Source organism: Littorina saxatilis, linkage group LG8 (assembly GCF_037325665.1).
Source record: "Littorina saxatilis isolate snail1 linkage group LG8, US_GU_Lsax_2.0, whole genome shotgun sequence".
Taxonomy (NCBI): Eukaryota; Metazoa; Mollusca; class Gastropoda; order Littorinimorpha; family Littorinidae; genus Littorina; species Littorina saxatilis.
Genome location: NC_090252.1, coordinates 14,654,931 through 14,682,450, shown reverse-complemented (window position 1 = coordinate 14,682,450; position 27,520 = coordinate 14,654,931). Strand labels below are relative to the sequence as shown.

Genomic DNA, 27,520 nt, shown 5'->3' with positions numbered 1-27,520 from the left:
CTTGCACATTGTACACAACTGACAGGTTTGACGAACAACAAACATGTCAAATAATGTTTACATTTTATGCCTGTTCCTTTCCAAGGAACAACTTTGTAAAGGGTCTTTCGAAAGAGAAACGTTTAAGGGACTGACATTTCACAGTTAAGACAACGAATGCCATTACTGGATATGGATGTGAAAACTCACCGCTGAATTTCATGACTCAATTACGACAGTCCGAATTTCAGATTTGTTGATCGCGTTTAAACCTTTCTACATTCTGTTTCAGGGTTGAAGACACATGGCTATTTAGCGTTATGTGTCCCAAATAACAGAGAAAGACATACGTTTAAATCATGTTCTGGCATAGCACTGACCAGAGTAACTAATAAAACAACCATGTTATAATTGTCCAATAGATGACTTCAATAACGTCTCAAGACAATGCGCCGTGGTGATACTGAAATATGGCCTTCTGAAACGGCCTTGAAACCTGTCTTGTTCGTGTTCGGTTGAGAATTACATATACACTGTTTGATCGATGCCAGGTTACATAGCGGGTAAAATCTAATCTGGATAGAGAATTTGACTGATCGTTCACAGAAAATACAATACAATAATACAATACAATACAATAACTTTATTAATCTCTAAAAGAGAAATTACATTGCTGAGCGTTTGTGTCCGTAATAATAACATACATAAAACATTCAAGATAAACATTTGTTCTTTGTCCTGAGAAAATATAGCACATTGGTTATCACATAAGAAAGTATATTAAAAATAAATTAACATGCATTCACCATCAACAATGCACAAAAGAAAGTCAGCACCTTGCCGGTTATCACATATTGTCTAAGATTAAGAGAGTAGAATGCAAAACAAAATCAACAATACTGAAACAATACAGAACACTGACCCCGTGCATCAGAGCGACAACACCAGCATCTACCGCCCCACCTGAGAATTGAAGATGTGAATTGCAGATGGAATGAACGAATTTCTGTAGCGTGTGGATCTTGCGGTTGGTTGTCTGAATCTGTTGCTCCTGTCTGTCCGTCTACTGTCAAATTCCGGTCTGAGTGGGTGCGAGTCGTCAGCCAAAATCTTCTGTAACTTGTCAGTCAGTCGTCGTTCATGTGTTGATGTGAAATTGTCCTGCTTCCTCCCAACCACCCCACTTGCTTTCCTGATGAATTTATCTAATGCAAAATATGGTAATTTTTGAATTAAATCTTAAGTTAATTACACATTTCAGAACGTTTTGAGTGTCTCCATTTCAGTATACTGTCACTATCAACATGAAATCGTGCTGTTTGGTGTATTTTGTAAATACCTGAATAGCTGACAACATATGTTGTTGACATTAATACAAACAGCCACATCGAGCTCACATCCTTACATGTGAAACACTACACTTACAGTGCACATTAAGAGACACGCTGCCTGTCCCGTTGTAGAGTGACGTCACCTTCCAGGTGGCGCTACAGGTACAGGTGGCCTGGTGATCACTGGCTGTGAGGGACGCTATGTTCAGCCTTCCTTGCTGTCCGGTTGTTACGTTCAGGGGGTGGTTGTCACACTTCAAGGTCACATGGCTGACCTCAGGGTTACCCCCAGTGACGTCACACGTCAAACTGAGAGGGTCGTTCATGTAGAGCACGTGACCGGTACTGTATCCCGTGATGCCTGGTGCTTGGATAGGAGGGTCTGCATGGGAGAAAAAACAACAACCGGGTTTGAGTGATGTAATAATTACTCGTATTTTGAAAAAAATAAACTTTCTTGAATTTCGTGTCATCCTAGTTACTTTTCATTCTGCGAACTATGCCTGTCTGGTTTTCTTGATCAATACGAATCATTGCTTCGCCTCGCCATTACCTTGCAAGCACGACAATTTTGATATAAGTTCATTATCCGTAACGAAGTGTTTGTGTGTCTGTCTATTTAACATACCACTGAATCGAAGTACCATTCTCGTTTTTGGCTCACGTAAGTGTAGCCTATGCGATGATAAACTTTGTCTGTCTGTGCGTGCGTGTGTGTGTGTGTGATAGAAACTTTAACATTTCCGAGTCTATGGATTACGTCAGTCTCGGTCAAAAGTGTTTGACGTGTGTGATAGAAACTATTTGAAGACGTCACATTATGACGTAAGAGGGTTAGACGTCACGCAAAGAAATTACTGAAAGTCTCGGTCATTGTTATTGTGAGCGGGCCGAGACTACTTGGCAGATCCAGGGTCTCGCTTTCTTGCACAGTTTCACCTATGCTTACTCTGTGTGTGTGTGTGTGTGTGTGTGTGTGTGTGTGTGTGTGTGTGTGTGTGTGTGTGTGTGTGTGTGTGTGTGTGTGTGTGTGTGTGTGTGTGTGTGTGTGTGTGTGTGTGTGTGTGTGTGTGTGTGTGTGTGTGTGTGTGTGTGTGTGTGTGTGTGTGTGTGTGTGTGTGTGTGTGTGTGTGTGTGTGTGTGTGTGTGTGTGTGTGTGTGTGTGTGTGTGTGTGTGTGTGTGTGTGTGTGTGTGTGTGTGTGTGTGTGTGTGTGTGTGTGTGTGTGTGTGTGTGTGTGTGTGTGTGTGTGTGTGTGTGTGTGTGTGTGTGTGTGTGTGTGTGTGTGTGTGTGTGTGTGTGTGTGTGTGTGTGTGTGTGTGTGTGTGTGTGTGTGTGTGTGTGTGTGTGTGTGTGTGTGTGTGTGTGTGTGTGTGTGTGTGTGTGTGTGTGTGTGTGTGTGTGTGTGTGTGTGTGTGTGTGTGTGTGTGTGTGTGTGTGTGTGTGTGTGTGTGTGTGTGTGTGTGTGTGTGTGTGTGTGTGTGTGTGTGTGTGTGTGTGTGTGTGTGTGTGTGTGTGTGTGTGTGTGTGTGTGTGTGTGTGTGTGTGTGTGTGTGTGTGTGTGTGTGTGTGTGTGTGTGTGTGTGTGTGTGTGTGTGTGTGTGTGTGTGTGTGTGTGTGTGTGTGTGTGTGTGTGTGTGTGTGTGTGTGTGTGTGTGTGTGTGTGTGTGTGTGTGTGTGTGTGTGTGTGTGTGTGTGTGTGTGTGTGTGTGTGTGTGTGTGTGTGTGTGTGTGTGTGTGTGTGTGTGTGTGTGTGTGTGTGTGTGTGTGTGTGTGTGTGTGTGTGTGTGTGTGTGTGTGTGTGTGTGTGTGTGTGTGTGTGTGTGTGTGTGTGTGTGTGTGTGTGTGTGTGTGTGTGTGTGTGTGTGTGTGTGTGTGTGTGTGTGTGTGTGTGTGTGTGTGTGTGTGTGTGTGTGTGTGTGTGTGTGTGTGTGTGTGTGTGTGTGTGTGTGTGTGTGTGTGTGTGTGTGTGTGTGTGTGTGTGTGTGTGTGTGTGTGTGTGTGTGTGTGTGTGTGTGTGTGTGTGTGTGTGTGTGTGTGTGTGTGTGTGTGTGTGTGTGTGTGTGTGTGTGTGTGTGTGTGTGACGGAGTGATTGAGTTTGTGTTACTGTTTGTCGATTTCTTACGTGAGCCTTGAAGGCTTCGCCTCTTGTCTGATTATGTTTTTATGTTATATGAAGTCTTATATCGCGCGCGTATCTCCAGACTCGGACTCAAGGCGCAGGGATCTATTTATGCCGTGTGAGATGGAATTTTTTACACAATACATCACGCATTCACATCGACCAGCAGATCGCAGCCATTTCGGCGCATATCCTACTTTTCACGGCCTATTATTCCAAGTCACACGGGTGTTTTGGTGGACATTATTTGTATCTATGCCTATACAATTTTGCCAGGAAAGACCCTTTTGTCAATCGTGGGATCTTTAACGTGCACACCCCAATGTAGTGTACAACGAAGGGACCTCGGTTTTTCGTCTCATCCGAAAGACTAGCACTTGAACCCACCACCTAGGTTAGGAAACGGGGGAGAAAATTGCTAACGCCCTGACCCAGGGTCGAACTCGCAATCTCTCGCTTCCGAGCGCAAGTGCGTTACCACTCGGCCACCCAGTCCTTTTTGGCTCACGTAAGTGTAGCCTATGCGATGCTAAACTTTGTCTGTCTGTGCGTGCGTGCGTGCGTGCGTGCGTGCGTGCGTATGTATGTCTGTGGTAGAAACTTTAACATTTGACGACGTCACAGTATGGCTTAAGAGGGTTAGACGTCACGCAAATGAATTACTGAAAGTCTCGGTCATTGTTATTTTGAGCGGGCCGAGACTAGTTTTTTCTTCGAAATCGGCCATTCAGATCTAGATCTTGTGTCTCGCTTTCTTGCACAGTGTCATCTATGCTTACTGTGTGTGTGGGTGTGTATGTGTGACGGAGTGATTGAGTTTGTGTTACTGTTTGTCGATTTCTTACGTGAGCCTTGAAGGCTTCGCCTCTTGTTTTTGGTGGTATGATATCAAATCGAAGGTTGATTCTATCCCGTGTAAATCATTGGACCAATCGTGATCGTGCGCAAGAGATGAATGAAATGTCAAGGGCATAAAGTAATGTCAATGCGTTGAAAGGCATAACGCTGACAATTAAAAATCAGTTATCTTTCTCTTTTCCTTACACACACACACACACACACACACACACACACACACACACACACACACACACACACACACACACATATGCACACACGCACACACATACACACACACCCACGCACACACACACACACACATACATGCACACACGCGCACACATACACACACACACACACACATATACACACACACACACACACACACTCACATACACGCACGCACGCACGCACATATACACACACACACACACACACACACACACAAACATACAAACATACACAAACGTATATTCACACCAATATATACACACACATAAACTCACAGTTCAATATCATGGTCCTGTCTACAGTCTGGACCCTCCCCGAATTTTTCTGGTTGGTAACTCGACAGGTCACTGTGACATTCTGTGGAGGCAGGGGGCGAAAGGTGCATGACCCTTGACCTTGACCTTTGCACCCAGCGGGTTGATCCCAGCTGTAGGAAGGAGCAGGGTTGACAGCACCGTCTGGAGTGCTGCATGTAAGGTGAAGGTCACGTGATCCACCCGTGTCAAAGACGCCGTTAGTGACGTCAGCGCTAGAGATGGTGGTGTCGCCGGGGTCAGGGCCGTCTGGAAGTACAGCAGTGGTGGGAATGCAACAAAATATTGTAAGCGGCAACAGATTTGAAAAAGTATTGTCCAAACAAAAGTCGATTGAAAATTTAGAAAAAAGTCAAAACCTCGTTGAGAATATAATGAAATCATTCAAAAATGAACCAAAGTATTTTAACTCCCCCTTAAGATGTATGCTAACCATACGATGAATAGGTCGTTTTTCTGATCTGTCTACTTTCACAGTAAAAGATTACCGGTTAAATGAAACTCACAGGCTATTTTAAGTTCCATGCTGGTGTTCTGTGTCAAGGAACTCCATTTGACGTTGCAGGTAAAGTTTTTGTTGTGGTCACTCCTGGTCACGTTAGGTAAGGTCAGTACGGGGGATGACGTGTCGTGGGACCAGCCGATGACACCTGGCGGGGAGCCCAGGCTGCTCGTGTTACAGGTACACGTCACGGCAGACAACTCTGGCACGTAGTCAGATGGGCATTCACTTCCAAGCGACGGACTGGCGGGTCTCGCTGTTGAAATAAGTCATGAAAATCAGTCAGCAGGAAGGCGTGGCCATTACGAAAGATATTTAGACATTGTTGATAACTCATTTTTGTGAACATATGAAAACGTCATAGTAGTAATTTGTAGCTAACAAAAAAGACGTGTGCAAAAGAGAGGGTAAAATCTATTCTTTTACGCAGAAATATATATTCTAACCGTCATAAAAACTAGGCAGATACGTTTAAGTGCACATCTCATTTTTCTCATTACCTGCTCGAAACATATTAGACAAGATTGGGAAACGGAACTGACTTTTCTGGATAAAAAGTCATGAATCTATTCGATGACATTAAAGGTCCTTGTCTACATGTGCATTTTTTATACCGAAATCGTCATTTGACCATTAAAATGCAGAGTCTATTATCTACAAATATCAACAATACACCCCCTTTCGATCAGAAAAGACGAAGCCAGTGTAGCCGTTTGAAAATTCATTGTAGTATTCCAGCGCAGTACTCATAGTAGGATATCCTTATTTGGAAAATGCCAAGCGCAAAACTCCTCTCAAATCCCGTGCATTTCGTGCGTTTAAAAAAAAGCGTGGACAGCGCTCCAGTGTCAAATTGTTGCTGCGCTTGTTTGGGCGTGGCTATAAGCATAGTGACATGAATTTGATTGGTCAGTATTTTTAGGCAAAGCACATGTTCTCAGCAAACAGAAAACAAAATATTGGAAGCGTGAGTCACGCTACCCAAAAATAAAAAAAATGTTTTACATATATTTTTTTTCTATAACTTTTTTCCCCATGGTTCATTCATCATTTGACATAATATCGAAATCTAACCATAAGATTATTGAAAAAAAGCAAAAATGTAGACGACCACCTTTAATAATTTGTTGCTTTCTAACTTTCTTGATTTTTGGTTGATTTTAACGCGGGAATCTTGCTTTTGTGAATTGGATTTTGGAGTGTGTCTGTTTTGCAGGTTTAACTGTAAGCACACTACCTTGTTTCACATCAATCTGTTTGATTGATATTGTAGGTGAATGGCCTTTCTGGTCATATAACTGTATTTACAACAAACGGCCTCATCACAAAGATCTGCTTAGTTTTCAAGACGCGTAGTATAGAACATTTTCAGAAGCGTGTAAACTCATTTAAAAAATTAAGCAACCTTGTAAAAAAACCAATACAATTAGTAACTCTAAATGAGCTGCCAATTCTGCTTCTTGTGAGTAGATATTCACGGTCTTCACACGCGCAAACTTTGCTTTGCTTTTTCTGAAGCATCACTTTGAAATAATTCCAAGTTTTGATCATTGGTTTTTGCCAGTTGCTGAACAGATACGCTCGTATGACAACAATGATGACGTGAGGCGGCAGATGGTTGCAATCACACGTTTAGGACAGCTACAGCTGCGGCTCACCCGTCTACAGTCTTAAATGAATCGGGCAAAGTCACTTCACGAAGCTGGCCGAACGAAGATTTAGCACTGAATTGTTGCGCCTTAAGTTCCGCTGGTTTCTGTGTAATCAACTGTTACATTATTTGGCAAAATTGCTCCGCAAAACCTAACTACATTCCTCAGATATCTGAAAATAGTGACGTCATCGCGTGAAAAAAAACACGCCGTATGCCACGCGTGATTGTTGTGAAAAGTGACTATGACATGATTGTTCTGAAAGTCTACTATTTATTTCATCGTAATCATATAAGCCCTCATACGTGATTGTTCTGAAAGCTTACATATTTACATGATTGTTCTGAAACTCTACTAAAGGTAAACTTGCTTCACCCGTGAAATGTTGTCAGATATGGAACAATATGTATACCCCTGCCCAACGAAGTTGGAGGGGGTATACTGGATTCACTTTGTCCATCTGTCTGTGTGTAGGCCTATGTCTGTATGTAAATGGAACAATATTTTGATACAATGATACTAAATCTTAAGTGATATTGATATTTATACCCCAGCCCAATGAAGTTGGAGGGGGTATACTGGATTCACTTTTTCCGTCTGTCTGTGTGTACGTCTGTATGAAAATGGAACAATATTTTGATACAACGATACTAAATCTTAAGTGAAATTGATATTTATACCCCCGCCCAATGAATACAAACTCAACAAGTAATATGTTTTATACATTGAATATGTCTTCTTTATTGTTCTAAACTCAAAATTAAAATTAAATGTTCAAAGACAAAAATTATGTATAATCTTCAAAAATGTAATGATTCTTCTTGAGTATTCCCAACTCAAAATTCAAATTACAGGTTTAAAGGTGCCCTAAGCATGACAAGGAGGAAAAATCAAAAGTTTCTATGTGTCCCTTTAAACCTGTAATTAGAATTTTGAGTTGGGAATACTCAAGAAGAATCATTACATTTTTGAAGATTATAAATAATTTTTGTCTTTGAACATTTAATTTCAATTTTGAGTTGAGAACAATAACGAAGACATGTTCAATGTATGACACGTATTACTTGTTGAGTTTGTATTCATTGGTATAAATATCAATATCACTTAAGATTTAGTATCATTGTATCAAAATATTGTTCCATATACATACAGACATACACACAGACAGATGGACAAAGTGAATCCAGTATACCCCCCTCCAACTTCGTTGGGCAGGGGTATTCATATTGTTCCGTATCTGACAACATTTCACGGGTGAAGCAAGTTTACCTTTAGTAGAGTTTCAGAACAATCATGTAAATTAGTAAGCTTTCAGAACAATCACGTATGAGGGGCTTACATGATTACGATGAAATAAACAGTAGTCTTTCAGAACAATCATGCAATAGTCACTTTTCAGAACAATCACGCGTGACAGCCGTATATTCGGCTGTATCGAGAGCGCGCCGCCGCCACGTGTAAACAAAGCGTTGTTGCCAACATCACAATAAGTGTTCCCCTTTCAAAGCAAAATGTCTCTCTTTGAAACTACATACAGCTTAGATGTATGGTTGTGGGAATGAGTAAGGTTTGTATTCAGTACATGTTTGTTTTTCAACGAGAAAGATATACACGTAAACGAACAAACGAACCGATTTGCTGTAGAAACGTCCTCACTCCAGCATATTTTCTCACTTTCATCCCATCCTACACGCCTCTTTATCAATAAATCGACTGACAAGCCAAACTTGTATGTTCATTGATGTGAACGGCGTTGATATGCGAAACATCACCATTCAAAGCGGTCTGTGTTGTGCAAACATTCACAAAGAAATGAAGCTGTCAAAACTGTGTAATACCACACCGCCGCAAAGTCTGGTTCGGAATGAAATTGCCTCCGCTCGTTGGAAACGATACAGCATCAACATACCCAAGCCAACAATCGCGTGGCGTTACGGCGGTGCACGCTCGGTACAGCCCTGAATGTGTGGAATAACATGCAAGTGAATTTTCATTTTGGAAGTTGCTGAAGCTGACATGAAAGTTCGAAGAAAAAATGACGTTCGGCGCGAAGTAATCATCCCTGTGTTGAAAGGCCAAGAACTCCACATTTGTGAACGATTATGTAAAACATGATAATGCCAGAATCCTTTTGGCCTACAACTAGATTCCTAACTCCTAACTCCTAACTCATAACATTTTATTGATCCAACAAAGGAAATTAAATTGGTCATCAGCACATATAGGTCATTAATTAATAATTATAAAAGAATAAGAGAAGAAAATTCATAAAACCCATGATAACAACAACACAACAATATCTGAAGTAATATATGTACAACTACAATACCCTTTTTACTTGCACACATGACACACCGACACACCAACACACATGCATACATACCTACATACATACCTACCTACATACATACATACATACATACATACATACATACATACATACATACATACATACATACATACATTCCATGTTAAAGTGTAGTTAAGAACATCACAGTAAGTATATCATTGTTTGGATTAACAGATAAGTTTTTATGTAAATGATGATAACAACAATCCATAATTAACGCTATTGCACTACCAAAAGAAGAGACCAACCAAACACATAAAACCAATCCCAGTAATCATCATCAGTTATCACAGGTATCACAGTAGATTAGCCATCAGGTAGTTAGACTCAATTGGGCAAAGTATAGTGTCAACACCATCACAACAGTGCTAAAGCTCATTATCACAGCACTAGTTATGATCAAAGGTCAAACAGTCATCAAACCAAATTAAATCTATCACTAAGAGGTACATTTAAAAGGCGTCACTGATAGTCTGTGGCCAGGACAATGGCTCGGTTGCTGTTAAAATATCTCACAGCTGCAGGAAGAAAAGAACGCCGAAAACGCTCCGTTCGACACCTAGGCATGAGAAACCGAGCGTTCCGTGTGATGCGGAGATCCATCAGTGCGTCGTGGAGGGGATGCCCTAGGTCGAGCAGAATAGCTCTGGACTTACTGGCAAGCCTTCTTTCAACAAGGACTTCAAGGGTGTCAAGGCTCTGGCCTACAGTAGAACTCGCTTTCTTTATCAGCCTGTTCAGTTTTGCTCATTATAAAGCCCATTTGGGGTATGCCTCAGAGGGGCCAAGTAAACAAGCCAGTTACACTCTCCATAGGTGTCTTAAAAATGGAACCGATATGAAAGGGAACTCTTCGGATGGCTACACCTTTCTGACAGGTACAGCTTTCGTAAGGTTGGAGGAAAGCAGTGAAATATTACTATTCTTTACGCATTCAAAACACTGATGAGTTGCGTCGTGCCGTTTGGTTTCTGTGTCCTGTTACTTTCAAACCTTGTCCTTGTTTTCTAATGCACAAATAAACACTTAATTGCAAAGTTCTGTTATTAATCAAATTTCGGTGATTAAGATAGAACCAAACCATCATATTTATAACAGAAATTTAGTTAACTGTCTAGTCAAATTGAATTAACTTTTAAATATTGCGTTTCAAACCAAAAGTCAAGATTGCTTAACTAGGCGATTTATTCTGCTATTAGGTAGGGTCGTAACATGAAACACAATGATTAAGTAAGCAGCCTGTGTTTTTATTGTTTGTCCTAAGTAGTGTGACGTTAACTATGGGCAGCTGCTGACACTTTAGCACTGTTTCTGACATGCTGCCGTTGACAATTAATGTTGTCATGTAACTTGAGGTAAAATTCTATCACTATGTACTACAACAATTTCTAGTACAGCTACCACCACTGCTAACTTTGTCGAAATGCATTGCAACAATCAAACGACGTAAGTCATTCATGACCGTCATGACCTTTATGTTTTGATATTACTTCCCCTGTACTGAATTACCATGATTTCTTGTTACCTCATGTGCATTAAACCAACATGATAAAGTCTTTCAGATTTTACTTTGTTGGGCGTTTCCAAAACTGGACGTGAAAAGGGAATTGCAGATTTCAATGTTTTGCAAACTGATTATGAAAACGTTCACTCATATCAAACTCTGTATGCCAGAACAGCCATTGTTTCGGCTGTTTGACACATTTAGAACTTAGAATGTCAACAACAAGCTGAGCACGGAGAACATGTTGAGCACGTAGGCTCTTTGTTACACAGAGCAAAAAGATATCGTGGGTATTGTGGGATCATTTGTGTGTGCTAGAAACTACCATAGTACGGGAAAACCTGGTTGTCTGAACACTGGCACAAGCTCTAAGCAGATCAATGAGCTTGCCTTACACTTACAGTGTCTAATATAAACCTAGCTAGCAAATCATTTCGACACATGTTGCACCCAAATAAAAGCATCAATTCTCATGTCATTTCATTTCATTCCTATGCCAGTTTAGGCAGTTCATTTGACTATCTGGATCACCTTTCGGGGTAAATATTTGTTTTCACAGGGATCACGTGACCTCCTTTCAAATAAGGGTACCCTCAAAATCGACCGGACAAAAACAGAAGGGACCAATTAAAAATCGACGAAAAATCACAATTGGCTCATCTTTGAAACGTTTATATCAAATTTGTGTTGTCATAAATTAAACGATACAATAACCTACCATTCTTGTTTTGTTTATTGATGCACGGGTAGATGAGCTACGATTCTCATAAACCAAAATAAATCACAGCAGTGGTAGTGGTTACAATACGCTACGCACAGGTGATTTGTAAGCCCGTATTCTCAACAACATATATTTTTCGACCATGTGTCTTATTTCACTGATAACGGTACGTACGTTGCGACTGGGTAGTTAATTAACTGAGAAATGTTACACCAGAAAAAGAGATTACCACAATACTTGAATTTGAAAGTGAACTTCCATGAATCATATGTTGGTTTTTCTTCAACTTTTGAAAATGTGTACCGACCAGGATTGAAAAATATTGACGACGAACGGAAGTTAGGACTCTTGACTCTGAAGAGATTGGCGACAAAAATCGCTCGTCGATTTTTGATGATTTGATTTATTAGCATAGTTACGGGAAATTTCCGAGCATATCATTGCATGTGTTTCTAGTGTTCCTTAAACTGTGTAAGGTCCAATCGCCAGAAAACTTTCCAAGTAATTACCTCTTAGATTGTAAACCTTCAATGGGTCAAATAGGCCCTAGCTATAGCTTTGATGTTCCCACAAATACGTAAACTGGCTACAGTATACAATCATCCCAATCCCCATTTCTTTGTAATCGTTTGCTAAAAGTAAAGAGGAGAACGATGTGAGCTTGAACAATCAAGGGAGTTGGTAAAGTCCCCCCAACAACTCACCGATGCTTACACTGCCTGCAGACTGTGTTGTTGTCCCAGGTGAAGCGACGACGACGTAGCTGTAGGTGCCAGAGGTCAGTGGCATGGTCCATGATGACGAACACCACCCCGTCCTGTTGGACAGGTCTGACGTGTCGCTGGCGTCAGGACTCAGAGCTGGGGACGTGTCTGACCCGACTGACGCTCCGCTCTGGGTGACGAGAATGACAGGAAGCAAGAACGTGTTGTTAAGCATGTTTAATGACACGAAGCTCTGAAGCATGTTGGTACAGATCCAAATTGTACCCGAATGCAACTGAAAGACCCGATAATCTTGCTAAACATGCATGAAGCCGTAGATACATGACCGAAGTTGTCGTGTGTATGTGTATCCTACACACAAAAACCTTTGCCGTGCTTCCTGGGTTCACTTGTACCCAGAGACACACTAAAATCATTGTAACTCTGGAACCATTAAAGGTATCGTTTTGAAATTTTAAGTATCTCTCACACACCTAATTTGCTCTCTGTCTGCAAATTTTTAGTGTGTACATGACAAAACATTAACATTGATTGATTATGTTAATTGACATAAACACTACCGATTGCGCGGGTTCACACAAACCCATACTTTAAAAGAGTAGTAGTGATTGTAACTATCCCTCTGCCGACGGCGCGGGTTCTGCTACACCCATAATTACCAAAGCGGCGGAACAGTGTCTGTCTGCCTGTTTGTCTCCAAGAGACTGTCTGTCTCTCTGTCTGTCTGTCCGTATCTCTCTGTCTGTATGTCTGTTGTCAGTTGCTCTGTCTGTCTGTCTCTCTGTCTCTCTGTCTATCCGTCTATCTGTCTATCCGTCTATCTGACTGTCTGTCTATCTGACTGTCTGTCTCTCTCTCTCTGTCTCTCTCTCTGTCTCTCTCTCTGTCTCTCTCTCTGTCTCTCTCTCTGTCTCTCTCTCTGTCTCTCTCTCTCTGTCTCTCTCTCTTAGTCTCTCTCTCTGTCTCTCTCTCTTAGTCTCTCTCTCTGTCTCTCTTTCTTAGTCTCTCTCTCTCTCTCTTTCTTAGTCTCTCTCTCTCTCTCTTTCTTAGTCTCTCTCTCTTTCTTAGTCTCTCTCTCTCTTTCTTAGTCTCTCTCTCTCTCTTTCTTAGTCTCTCTCTCTCTCTTTCTTAGTCTCTCTCTCTCTTTCTTAGTCTCTCTCTCTCTTTCTTAGTCTCTCTCTTTCTTAGTCTCTCTCTCTCTCTTTCTTAGTCTCTCTCTCTCTCTTTCTTAGTCTCTCTCTCTCTCTCTTTCGTAGTCTCTCTCTCTCTCTTTCTTAGTCTCTCTCTCTCTCTTTCTTAGTCTCTCTCTCTCTCTTTCTTAGTCTCTCTCTCTCTCTCTTTCTTAGTCTCTCTCTCTTATGTCTTTCTTAGTCTCTCTCTCTTTCTTAGTCTCTCTCTCTCTTTCTTAGTCTCTCTCTCTCTCTCTTTCTTAGTCTCTCTCTCTCTTTCTTGGGGTCCTGATTTGGCCTATAATGGTCCGCTGGACCCGAAAAGCAACAGCTAACTAACTAACTAACTCTCTCTCTTATTATTTGTTTTGTCTTTTAATGTGCACCACATTGAAATTTCTCTGTATGAGATAATAAAGTATTCGTATTCGTCTCTCTTTCTTAGTCTCTCTCTCTCTCTCTCTCTTTCTTAGTCTCTCTCTCTCTCTTTCTTAGTCTCTCTCTCTCTCTTTCTTAGTCTCTCTCTCTCTCTCTTTCTTAGTCTCTCTCTCTCTCTTTCTTAGTCTCTCTCTCTCTTTCTTAGTCTCTCTCTCTCTCTTTCTTAGTCTCTCTCTCTCTTTCTTAGTCTCTCTCTTTCTTAGTCTCTCTCTCTCTCTTTCTTAGTCTCTCTCTCTCTTTCTTAGTCTCTCTCTCTCTTTCTTAGTCTCTCTCTCTCTCTTTCTTAGTCTCTCTTTCTCTCTTTCTTAGTCTCTCTCTCTCTCTCTCTTTCTTTGTCTCTCTCTCTCTCTCTTTCTTAGTCTCTCTCTCTCTTTGTTAGTCTCTCTCTCTCTCTCTTTCTTAGTCCCTCTCTCTCTCTCTTTCTTAGTCTCTCTCTCTCTCTTTCTTAGTCTCTCTCTCTTTCTTAGTCTCTCAGTCTCTCTCAGTCTCTCTCAGTCTCTCCCTCCCCCTCTCCCTCCCCTGCAAGAAGTCGGTGAAGGGAGAAACTCGATGCACCCACTAAAGTAGCGCTGTGGGTTTCCCTGAACCCACCCCGTCGTTAGAGAAATAAACGGTAAAAACCCTCTTTCAAATGTATGGGTTCAGACAAACCCGCATCGTCGGGCGTGTGTAGTCAAAAGCGGCATCCGGCAAAGGTTAAAGCCGGACGATACAAACTCGAGGCACGTGTGAGTTTTGGCTCAAATATGGTCTGAAAGACAACAGCCTTTAAAACAACGTGAGTTTGTCCTTTTTGAGTTAATGTTTGGATACGATTTAGTTCTGAGGCTTGAAGACCGCAATCGCCGAGAACTCACTCACTTAACACACACACACACACACACACACACACACACACACACACACACACACACACACATACACACACGCGCATGCACGCACGCACGCACGAGCGCACGCACGCAGGCACACACACACACACGCACACACACACACTCACGCACGCAGGCACACACACACACACACACACACACACACACACACACAAACACACCATACCCCATTCCAGCTGCTTTTGGAATGAAGTTCCTACAGTAGCTGTCTTAACTTTCATCTACAGTGGTTCGCTGGAGACATTTTCTTTAACTTTGCTTACTTACAATCCAAATATGTGATTGTAATATAAGTTCTGTAAATGCAAAGAAGACGAACAAGTTGAATCGTTTGGATTTCTGGAATAATGTCCTTTACAAAGACAACTATTATTTTATGACAGACATCCTGAACTCTTGATCCTTGCAATGGAAGTAGTCAGTTCTGTGCCATACTTTGAGTTATGGTATCATTCATGTTCTCATTTCCTTGTACCTCTCTCTTGGCCTCTTCCCCTTTTCGCTTTCTTTGTCTTGCCCTCTCTCTTCTACCTCCTGTCCCTATCTTTCTCTCTCTCACACACACACACACACACACACACACACACACACACACACACACACACACACACACACACACACACACACGTTCTTCCGGACGTTTTGTAATAAAATGTCGTATGTCACACGTGCCTGTGGTTCAGTATACCAGAGACAGCTGTACCGCCCCTCTGAAGAAAAGACGGTGGTGATGGTGGTGTTGGCTCGTACTGTCCAGCTGGGGCTTGTCTTGTCCACCTCCACACTGCCCGCTGACAGCACTGCTGGCACTGGTGCATTGCAGTACAATGTATAAATATAATGATTAACTCTAAACACTATACGTTAATTGGATCTGTGATCCAAATAATTATGGCCTTTGGTCAATCGAGATGGAAGTTTATTCCACAAGCCCGTAGGGCGAGTGGAATAAACTGCCATCGAGATTGACCAAAAGGCATGTTTGGATCACAGATCCAATTAACATATATATCTCGACATTCACTGGTCTTAGGAGTTTTGTTTTCAAAGAAGAAAGAAACTTGCTTGAACACGGACCACTTCTCCGAGCAAAATCAACAAACCTAATCACTCGCATTCCACCTCAAGGTCTCGGCTAACCAAGACTATGGCATACTCGTAGCAAAGCCGCCGAATGGTACCGTAAACCAAGAATAGTGACGTAAGAGAATAGAATGTCGTCTTTTGATTTGGAACGTGACGTGTTTCAGAACTTCTTCTGGACAACTCGGATGGTCTTCTGCGTAGTGGTTGGCACGAGATTCTTTTTCTTCTTCGACAGTTCATCCTCCGATACTGTAGCAAAACGTTTCATCTTTTTTTCACTTTCGAGTATGCGGACGATTGAACTTGACCGCTAAAAAGTAGTCCTTTCGGAATCATTACGCCGAGTCCGAACATGAGGTCTGAACATTGTTTTTAGGCAGGATCTAGGTGAAAGCGAGGCTGTTCTTATCTCTGTATACAGTCGAGAGAGAGAGAAATACATGTCGAGACATTCTGTTTTGTTCACATATCTTGTCTAACAATGACGTTATGGCATGAAGAGCTACGTAGGCTAGGTCTCATTCTTCCATAAAGCCATTCAATGTGGGTTTTAAAGCCGTTTTAGCATAAGTATATGTGTACCCATACTGCGATAAGCGTGAATTACCCAGGTTCTGGAATACCTTTGTGTAAAACAATGGTAACGTACGTATCATTAAATCGAACGCCTCTACATTTTCTGACTACATAGTTTGAATGTGTGAACTAACTCTTTTGGATGTTCAGTGTGTACACGGTGTTGAAGTGCGAACACTTGTGACCCGTTCTCACAAAATGATAGATACGTCGCTGGCGGCCAGCTGCTCAGCAAACAGAATAAGGTGGTGAGGGTCAATATGGTTGACATTCACTTTGTTGCTGTTTCTGAGAGAACTATTCTTCATTTACCTTACACAGCCTGCATTTAGTCGAAGTCATCCCAAAAGTGTGTTAAACTTCATTTTATTGATACCTATACTATCGATCCGAAGCGCCCCGTTCTTGTAAACAAAGGCCACACAAGGCAGCATTATCAAACTGATTTTTTGCAGAACCCCCGCTTTTTGTAAATCAATGAGGGCCCCAAAGGGTTTAAAATCGTGATCGTGATTGGCGTTTTTTGACCTTTCTGTGACCGTGATTGCCGAAATTTCCATTTCTGTGATCGTGATGGGACTTTGCCCGTGATCCGTGATGACACAAAAATCAAGTCTCGTGATCGTGATCGTCATTTGACATTTGTTTTCGTGATCGTGATGGGCATTATTGCAAAGCATTTTATTTTCAACGTACATTTTTCACAGCTGTATCACTTTATGATCCTCTATTCGTCAAGGTGTTTGTGATCGTGAAAACAAAAATCAATGTAACTGTGATCGTGAAAGCTAAAATTTCCCTTCCCGTGATCGTGATGATACCCCCCCCCCCCCTTTGGGGCCCTCATCAATGGAGAATGAAATTGAAAAATACAAATGCAAGTCTGTAAACGAACAGACTGTTCGCAATATTCCTTTGAAGTGTGGTAATTTGTGTATTTTCTAAGTTGGAGACATAGGTATAATTCCCAAATTCCTCGACTAACATTTGCTTTTTATCAGAACATGTGGGGTGTTGCAGGTAGCTCTGTTTCCTCCTTGGGGATGAAGCTACCAGGGGAAGGGATTGTGTTGGAGGTGCGGGTAGAGGGGTAGCCCTCCCGGTGCTCCCCCTTGGACCTCCCTAGTCTAGGACCCTGGGTCTTCGCGAGGTGGCCATTGTGGCGTAATCCCTCCGGACTAGCATAACGTTTCCCTATCCCAAGACCGACCGTGCGTGGTCTATGACCACATCCTCTACAAGGTGACCCTATCAACTAGGCAGCGCAAGCCCCTAGGCGAAACACGGCGGATCTAGAGGAGAGAACCTCGATAAAAAATTTGAGCTGCCATGAAGACGGAGCATGTTGGCTGAGGACAGCGGGCAGACCTTCTGTGCCGACACCCATCTACAGGAGAAAACCAGGCATGCACGCATCAAACCCAACATGGCCATACAAACGGATCAGAACATGTTTGTCTTTCCCTTGCTCCATGTACCGGCGATTGTTTCATTCACCACACAGTGTGTCTGTGTCGGTGATAAACGAGTCAGAAGATTCATAGATAGTGTTGAAACAGTGTGCTTTGACACGGAATAGACACAAGCAATCAGTTTATTTACTGTTAAGGTGTTTTGGGTGCAGAGTCGCTGTACTAAATGTTAACATTGCATATGCATTAACAAGACACACACACACACATATCCACACATCCACACACACACACACACATATACACACTCACGCACGCACGCACACACACACACACACACACACACACATATATATACACACATATATATACACACACACATACACACACACACACACACACACACACACACACACACACACACACACACACACACACACACACACACACACACACACACATATATATACTCACGGAATAAAATAACTTAACATGTTTTAAAATTTAATATCTCAAAATCGGAAAAAGTTGCAGGAGAGCGGGGTGGTACGATCATAGAACCATCAATTCCTGAGAAGAGGAAAAAACCCAGAATGTTCTCGGTTGCTTAGTTTTTTCACAATTGGTCCTCAAAGACGCATGGTGTCATTTTGGAGTTTACTAGACTGACGCCTAAGCTTGCCGACGCTGCCGACAGCCAGTGCACGCTGTGTGTGCTGTAAACAGGTAGGCCTGCACTCTTTGACTCTCGGGGCACGTCTACCCGTACTTGAAACCTGCAAAAGGTCTGCTGCTGATCCACGAATATTGCATGAAAGTACTGCCTTTGGTTTGTCCGTTTGTTTGTGAGTGAGAACAACTCACTAAAATGTTTCTTTCTCTTTGCCCAAAACTGTCCACTCTGTCTTTCTCTTTCACCATGCCACGAACGTGTGTGAACAATAGACTCGTCGCAATAGGGATGTTGAGAGGAGGGATGACTTATACTGATGTTGCTAGGAGATTCGGAGTGACCAGGCAATCAGTTACCTTGTGGCGAAGAAGGTACCAGCAAAACAACGGTAACGTTCGAGACCTGCCTCGCCAAGGACGGCCCGGTGTCACCAATCCTCAGCAAGACCGCTTCATTAGGGTGCAGCATCTGCGTAATCGATTCCACCCGGCTACTGTGAAATGAAATTTGTTTTGTTAATAAACGTATTGAGGCTAACCTTCACTGCTCCTGTGTAATTTAATTGCGGCTGCGATCAACCAGTGCACGCACAGCGCTGTCAAACACACAGTGCTAAGTTTGTAAACTCCAAAATGACACCATGCGTCTTTGAGCTCAAATTGCAAAAAAAAAAACGGAACAAGCCAGACTAATCCGGATTTTTGCCCATAATGAGCAATTAAACAAGCTTTACGTTGGTACAAAAATCACTCCTGTAACTTTTTCCGATTTTGAGATATTAAATTTTAAACAATGTTAAGTTATTTTATTCCTTAAGTATATATACACACACACATACACACACACACACATACACACACACATATAACACACACATACACACACACACACACACACACACACACACACACACACACACACACACACACACACACACACACATACATCTATATATATATACGACTTGTGTCTGTCTGTGTGTCTGTGTGTGTGTCTGTGTGTGAGTTCGCGATGCACGGCCAAAGTTCTCGATGGATCTGCTTCAAATTTGGTGGGCATATTCAGGTAGACCCGGTACAGGACACAACCTGGTCGATATTTCAACACGTGCTCTCAGCGCGCAGCGCTGAACCGATTTTGGTTCCACCTCAGCTACCCGGGCCCCCATACCGACACACCAAAGCCGCTACACCACATCACAACGCCAAAGTTCTCGGTGGATCTTTTTCAAATTTGGACACCGTATTCAGCTACACCCCGGACACAATATCATCGATGAGATATTTCAACACGTGCTCTCAGCGCGCAGCGCTGAACTGATTTTGGTTTTTGTGTTCATTTCACCATTATAAGTAACTCTTCCTTATCTTCTCATCTTCTCCAGGTTTTCAGCGTTTACCTCCCTTCCTTCGTATGGTGCACTATAGTTTGAGGGAGGCATCTTCGGATATTCCCGTTCTGTTACTATTTTTAGAAGGTCACCGCAGTGTCCAGAACGTAAATTGGACCCGTAAATTATCCTCACTGTAAAAGTGCAAAGGTCGAATCAATTTATAGCCACGCGAAAAATACACTGTCATCTATCTCTCTATAGATACGGCTTCTCTGTGTTTGTGTGTGTGTGTGTGTGTGTGTGTGTGTGTGTGTGTGTGTGTGTGTGTGTGTGTGTGTGTCTATGTGAGCAACACCTGTGCATTGTTCAGTTCTGTTTGTGATGTGGTCTGGCGGCTTTTGTGTAATTTTATGTACTGGCCTTCCTTTGAGAAGCCATAACAGTTCAAAAGGGCTTAGAGATCAGCTCTAAATTGCTCAGTCCTGTTTGAGTGGAGTTCGCCTCCAAAGGTGATTAACACGGTTACATTCGTCGACAAGGATGGGACTCGATATGGTCAGGAATGGCATTATGGCCACTGAATCATTTTCGTGCTGTTCCCATTCCACGAATCTGGGAGGGACCTAAGCTTGGCGGGTCCATTGTTCGGACCCGGCGAAGCCGGCGTACGGCTCTAAGTACTTCTTCCCGGCGAAGCCGGCTACCCGGCGAAGCGGGTATTCATTCTAGTATATATATATGTATAGGTTACAACACGAGTGGTTTTTTATATGGCTTGTATTTCAGTCAAGACCCAGCGGATGAATATCATCGGGAGACACGAGCCTTTGGCGAGTGGCTCTCGATTGATATTCCCGCTGGGTCTTGACTGAAATACAAGCCATATAAAAAACCACGAGTGTTGTAATCTGTATATCCCATTCTACCATCAAACACAAAGTGTAGACTACTAGCGGCACTGTTGCGATCTGTGGAGCGTGAAACAGTGTTTTCAGCGAGACTTGGCCTTTTTGCAACCTTAAACTAAGTGACCGTCGCTGAAAAAATAAAACGAATGAGTGCATCTATAAGTACGCGGTAACACTACTTTCAGACCGTTTAAAAGCTTTAAGTAAAGGTTCATAAGTTGCAAGAAAGTAATGAAGTCGTATAGAAATCCATTTAGTTGAAGCGCACAATTCTTTTGCGTTTCAGGTCGGCGGAACGGGGAAACCGGTTTGGCCCCCATTTGGCTTACTCGACTCGATTCAGAATCGATTCCACGTTGTTTTTTTCGAACGCATTATTATACAATTAGTCTTATTGACAGAGAAGCAAATTTTAGGGAACACATATGTAGATTTAACCATTTGCTCCCTATTTGAAATGTATCTACATGTTTTGCGAGTGTGTTTGCATGAACCTAAACTGGTATGGGTGCGAGGAAAACAGGACCCAAGTCTGTCACCGCCGCTTGATTGCATTTTGAAAGAATATGACTGGATTACGGAAAAATACACACATGTTAAGTTCTTAGATACCTTCATCGCCAATGTGGACTTACTGCAGAGCCAGGCAAAAGAGTAGACTTGCTCGCAAAACACGTGAAACAGCTGATGATAGCGAAGCCCAACCGTGCCAGGTAAGGACGGTCTGACAGATTCTCAAAAGTCGTCTGCTAACGAAGCAAGGGGAGGGTACTCGTGTTTTTGTTTTGGTTCGCTAGCATCTGGTTATCTTGTAAGTTGAATGTTCGTTTTTTCCCACCTGCATTGCTTTCATAATGAAAGAAACGTTTGCTTATTGCATCTCATACATCAGATCAGTTCTGAGATTCATTTTTGCGTGCAACTGATATGGTTTTCTGAGCCGTGCAATACGATTTTGGAACTTCATACAAATGTGTCACATTGTTCGGCGCGAGGTCAAAGGTCGGGAGCAAAGTAGTTCTTCGCCCAAATCGGAATCTGCACTATCATATATTTTTTTGAGTCCATGATGTATTTATTGAGCTATAAAAATACAACATATATACCCATACTGAAGTAACAGAGACAAAGAAGGGAGGTCATGGGATATATATATATATACATATATACATATATATATATATATATATATATATATACACACACACACACACACACACACACATACACACACACACATACACACACACACACTGTATACATTCTCTCACACACACATACTCACACACACACCGTGGCAAACACTCGCGCGCTCGCCCTTTGGTACGCGATAGAAAGGTGGACAGACCACAGGCACTCGTCACGAGCCCCGATATCAAAGTAGGCGGGGCCTGTGTGCTCTCAAGACTACTACAATAACCGTTTAGAGACGACTGTTCATCACCCTAACCAAGTGAAATCCAAGACGTAAGCCCCGCCCAACTCGTGTCGAGTGCCTGTGCACTCGGCAATGCACCACAAACATCATATGACGCAATTAGGGAGTAGGTATTTTCATTGTATCAGATAAGGACAGACTTGATGAGGAAAACAGTTGAGGACAAATTTGAGATTCGGCGCCAACAGACGGACGTGTCACAGGAGATGCTGAAAAGCTTGCAGAAAACATCAACGCTTCAGTCGGTGACAGTGTGCGTCTCAAGGGACATTCATGTGTGCAGTGCATAGAGACAGAAACACCTGTCGAAACAGCCAGCACAGATTCTGACCTTGCCTCAAGTATCGGAAACATGGAAAGGTCTTTGGAAAGGTCTGTGGACGAATTTACTAAGATCCTTCGAAAAAGTAGTTGTGGCATAGACAGTGTACCAGGTGATTGACAAATCGGATGTGGGACGATCTTACTTTACCATGCGCAAGACTGTGCTAAACCTTAAAGGAACTCATCCTCAACGCGGTCTGGTTGGCATGTCGCGACGAAAACGAAAACGATGATTATTGCGAATTGTTTTAACATCCCGCAAAGCTGTACCCTTAACCCCAACCATCCCCCTTTTGAAATGAACCATCGTGTTTAATTAATAACATGTCAAAGTCTCTCTCTCTCTCTCTCTCTCTCTCTCTCTCTCTCTCTCCTCTCTTCTCTCTCTCTCTCTCTCTCTCTCTCTCTCTCTCTCTATGTCACTGAACCCAAATAAAACTAAATGCATGCTTCTAACCACTAGACAAAAACGACAATCTATCATCAACATTTCCTAAACTATAAATACAAAATCAAGATGTAACTGAAGTTGATAACTATAAAGTCTTGGGAATTACCATTGATAATAATTGGTCAAAACATTTAGATACACTTTGTAAAAATACTTCTAAAAATATATAAGTTTTCAAAAAATTAAACACGTTTTAGACCTACGCACACGGAAACTGGTTTTTTCAGGCATATATTCAATCAACTATTGAGTATGCGTCCACAGTGTGGGACTCGGCAAGTGCAAACACTTTGAAACACTTGTGCTCTTTAAATAGACGAGCTGTTAAATTAATTCTCTTACAAAATGCATCTCTCTCTACGTCTGATTATACAAAATTAAAGATTCTTCCTATCAAATTAAGATTTACCTATAACAAAGGTGCAATGATACATAGAATTATGTCAGGGAATGCACCTACATTCATTGCCTCAAATTTCAAACTGAATAATTCAAGAAAACTAAACAAATGAATTACCCCAACCCCTAGAATTGACCTTTACAAATCAAGTCTTTCTTATTCTGGAGCCTTATTGTGGAACTTCATTCCTGAATTAATTAAAATGCAATTCAGTGAAACTTCCTTCAAGGAACTCTACATGCTGTTTCTCTTGGAAATAAATAATTATGTGAAAATATTACATCATTGCTTGATATTCATAATGCATTTTGAAATGTCTTTTTAATTTTTTGACATGTTAATTATATAAATTGCATTGTAATTAACTTAACTTCTATTTCTTCTTGTTATTAATCGAGTTACCATCAATGGGCGAGGGCCGGATGAAAAAAAGCATGTATACATTGCTTATTCTGTTACCCTCGATAAATAAATAAAAGTTCAAAAGTTCAAAAGTTCTCTCTCTCTCTCTCTCTCTCTCTCTCTCTCTCAGTGTGTGTGTGTGTGTGTGTGTGTGTGTGTGTGTGTGTGTGTATGTGTGTGTGTGTGTGTGTGTGTGTGTGTGACTTGCTTACCTACAACATCCACGACACAGCTGTCTTCATTCCTCCGAACAGGTGGGTTGGTAGGAGTTTCCGTATAACACGTGACGACCTGGTTAGCAAAAAACCGGCGGTCGGTTATCTTGACGGTCATGGTGGTGGTGGAGTAGGTAGGGCGGGACACCACGGCGAGGGGTCGGGTGGTTGACGTGCAGCTGTTGGGTGCCACACATGTACCTGCCCCCCTACCCCGGGCCCTCTCCCATTTCACACTCCAATCGGTGCCCCCGATGTTGGTACAGGTGACGTTGTAGTTCTGAGAGTTCTCCACCATCTCCAGCGGACTGTTCTCTCCACACCCCGTCATCTCTATTCCTGTGACATAAATATATTTACCCTCATTAAAATGCACACTATGTATTCCTGGTAATGATACCTATTTTAATCCCAGCGAAACTGGAGGTATCCCACGAACGCTATAATTTAGGTTATTGAGACATCCCAGTGCACTAAGTGATTTATAGAGCAAATCGAGAAAATTCATTATTGAACGAAGCGCATAGCGCTGAGTTCAATAATTATTTTCGAGATTTGCTCTATAAATCCCTTAGTGCACTGGGATTGTTTCAATAACGATATTGTCAGTACCGCTAGAGAAAAAAAGAAGATTCAAAACGCACATTTTGCCACGCGCATTTGTATAGGCGTAACTGTGTGGTCAGGTTTGTGTCAGATCTACTTTTGTGTGGGCTGTCTCAAGTGTGTCGTGCTTTCGTCACACGCAAACTCTTGTTTTAATTTCTGTCGGTAAATTCCAGTGTAGCGTTAAGCTAAAAAGTGATGATCTTTCATACAGACCTCATTTAAACTCGGAGAAAGGACTGTGCTCTTAGTTATTTGCGATTCGAAACCTTCATCGAGCTTCGACAGATTGACTGTGCAGAGTGTTGCCCCTTGAATTGACTCCAAGGCCACGGTTAGCACATTTTCAAAGTAAATGTGGTATGTTTCTCGTGTTGTATCTTCACTCATCGGGGAGTCTGGTACTATACATGAACGGTAAAAATGCTCTGAACTCTACACGTATTATATCCCCATCGTTTGTTTGTTCACATTCGCCTAACATGTTAATTTGCTGCGGGGTTTATGTCGTCTGCTAGGCGGCTAGGGCAATCGACTGCAGTCTGCATTGAGTCTGCACGCATGAGGCAGGCTGGTAATAAGTCTTATATACATATAATTATGTCCCTCGCTAATTTTGTATGTGTATATTGATGGACATTACTACACACAATACTAAGTTAGTTGTGTGTAATAAATTCGGTATTTGACCCGATTGAATTTTACTTTAAAGTTAAACAATTGTTTATTCAAAGGGTTCGTTGTGTTTTGTTAATGTTATACTGATAAATGTGGTATTATTATTGTTCGCTTGGAAATTGTTTTATATAACAATGCCATGGAAAAACGGTTGTTCAATTATGAACTATAATGTTCATCTTATACAATCTGTGGAATGTTGATTTCTCTCTAGTCTAAACCGGTGTGATATCGGTGCTGTCAGCACTGAATGAGCGTATCCGCGGTTCAACCGCATGTTTGTTTGTAAATTGTCCGTCATCATTGTACGTATGTGTGTACGCCCACTGTTATACGTTCTATGTGTTTCTGTGGTGGATCGCCAAGACTAGCACCCCAGCACACATGACAACCAAACGTGACATACTCTTAGTAACGGTACTTAACCACCACCCGTAGCCACCATGCACCATACATTCATTTGTGAAGAACACATTAACCCAACACATTGAAATACATAACTATAGCACGAAGAAAAGTATAGTGTAGTTAACGAAACTTCTTCAGACACCATGACGACGCCACGCACACAGAACAATACGCACAACATACAGGCACACACACAACACGCGCAACTCCCCGTGCGATAGATGTAAAAAAAATTTTTTTTTTTAAAAACGCACTTTTTTGATTCTAGTTATAGTTTGATCGTGTAGATCAGACACTTGGCCACAAATAATACCTGTTTTTTTTTTAAAGAAATCATCACGTCGATTCCGTGCGAATAAGCTTTTGCCAAACAACTCTTTTTAACACTGTCTAAGTGATCTTTGCTCATTTATTTTAGTCTTAATCGCTTTGGCGAATAATTATAATTAAATGGTGCTGTTGAGAAATGAATTTCAAAAATGTAATTTTTTTGTAATTTGTTTTGCATTTTTACGATTCTTCAGCATGTTGAAGAGACACGTTTGCTTGCAATCGCGACTCGCTTGACCTGTTTAACACAATTTATGAACAAGTAAACGATAAAAACGATTAACTACTATGCACTTGTCGTACAGCCAGTAAATTATCCTCTACGAATCTGTTTTTCTTTTTGATTTATCTTATCTGGTTCATATTTTACGACAATTTGAAAATGACGAAAAATCACTGGCAACAGCGGGCGCGAATGAGTTGCGTTTCTTTTGCCGGGGACTGTACTGGTATTGACAGATGATGCACATATCTAAATGCCTGGAGTGAACTCTAGTGAAATTAATGTTTCATTGAACTACTAACGGTAACAGCGTGCAACGTTATATAAGAGAGAGAGAGAGAGAGAGAGAGAGAGATAGAGAGAGAGAGATAGAGAGAGAGAGAGAGAGAGATAGAGAAAGAGAGAGATGGAGAAAGAGAGAGAGAGAGAGAGAGAGAGAACTGACGAGAGAGAGAGAGAGAGAGAGAGAGAGAGAGAGAGAGAGAGAGAGAGAGAGAGAGAGAGAGAGAGAGAGAGAGAGAGAGAGAGAGAGAGAGAGAGAGAGAGAGAAAGAGAGACTCTCTTTCTCTCTTCTCCCCCCCCCTACCCCCACCCCAAAAACAGTATCAACCCGTGTGCCTGTGATTCAACAAACCAAGATTGTCTGTCCATGCTAAAGAGGTAATTAGTTTCATTCATACCAACACATTCTCGTCTAAAATGAGTATTCTGATTTAGTCCGCAGAGCAAACTGGAATTCCGGGACTGCATAGTACTGTTTTGCGTTTACTTCATTGATAAGGATTCTCAGTTTACTTACCGATTGAGAGCGCAGTTAAGGCAACTGTGATAAGAAGTGTCTGAAGTAAAGCTGCCATCATTCAAAATTGCCTTGCTCTGCCTGGGATCTGCAACAATAATCGGTTGAATATAACATCATCTATACTGTTTTGCTCGAGACATAGTGGGTATACGAGGTATGATCCAAAAGAAATAGTTAAAACGTTTTGTGGGAAGATGTAACGAGTTTCTTTTAACTAATCATAACACAAACATTCATCTCTTTCTTTTGGCAGCAAAATGGAGAAAATACAAAGAGGAAGCATTCACATTTGAGACAAGGGGAATTTACATGTCTTCCCTGATCTGTTATATCAAAAGCATTAATAATGATTGTGTGCATGTGTAATGGGACGCAAACAAAGAAGCAAGTTTTCTAGCTCTTTTGTAAACTCCAGGGAATAGAAATCACTTAATCTGCAAAACATGTGTGCACAATGCCCACTTATGTTTGAAACATTAGACTT

At 41.8% G+C, this 27,520-nt stretch overlaps 2 protein-coding genes across 2 annotated transcripts in view; both read right to left on the bottom strand.

Annotated features, from left to right (window-relative positions):
- Positions 1–27,520, bottom strand: part of LOC138972869 (uncharacterized) — a 301,337-nt gene that overhangs the window by 67,654 nt on the left and 206,163 nt on the right. Inside the window, exons 4-7 of the mRNA XM_070345538.1 lie at positions 12,251–12,440; positions 5,324–5,575; positions 4,779–5,066; positions 1,405–1,692 (exon numbers count right to left, since the gene is read on the bottom strand). Of these exons, the coding sequence (XP_070201639.1) occupies positions 1,405–1,692; positions 4,779–5,066; positions 5,324–5,575; positions 12,251–12,440 (1,018 nt within the window). The remainder of the gene's footprint in view (positions 1–1,404; positions 1,693–4,778; positions 5,067–5,323; positions 5,576–12,250; positions 12,441–27,520) is intronic.
- LOC138974038 (uncharacterized) overlaps positions 12,657–27,520 on the bottom strand; it is a 15,852-nt gene continuing 988 nt past the window's right edge. The window contains exons 2-5 of the mRNA XM_070346742.1: positions 27,034–27,121; positions 23,987–24,328; positions 15,399–15,580; positions 12,657–12,677 (exon numbers count right to left, since the gene is read on the bottom strand). Coding sequence (XP_070202843.1) covers positions 12,657–12,677; positions 15,399–15,580; positions 23,987–24,328; positions 27,034–27,094 — 606 coding nt within the window. The 5' untranslated portion in view covers positions 27,095–27,121. The remainder of the gene's footprint in view (positions 12,678–15,398; positions 15,581–23,986; positions 24,329–27,033; positions 27,122–27,520) is intronic.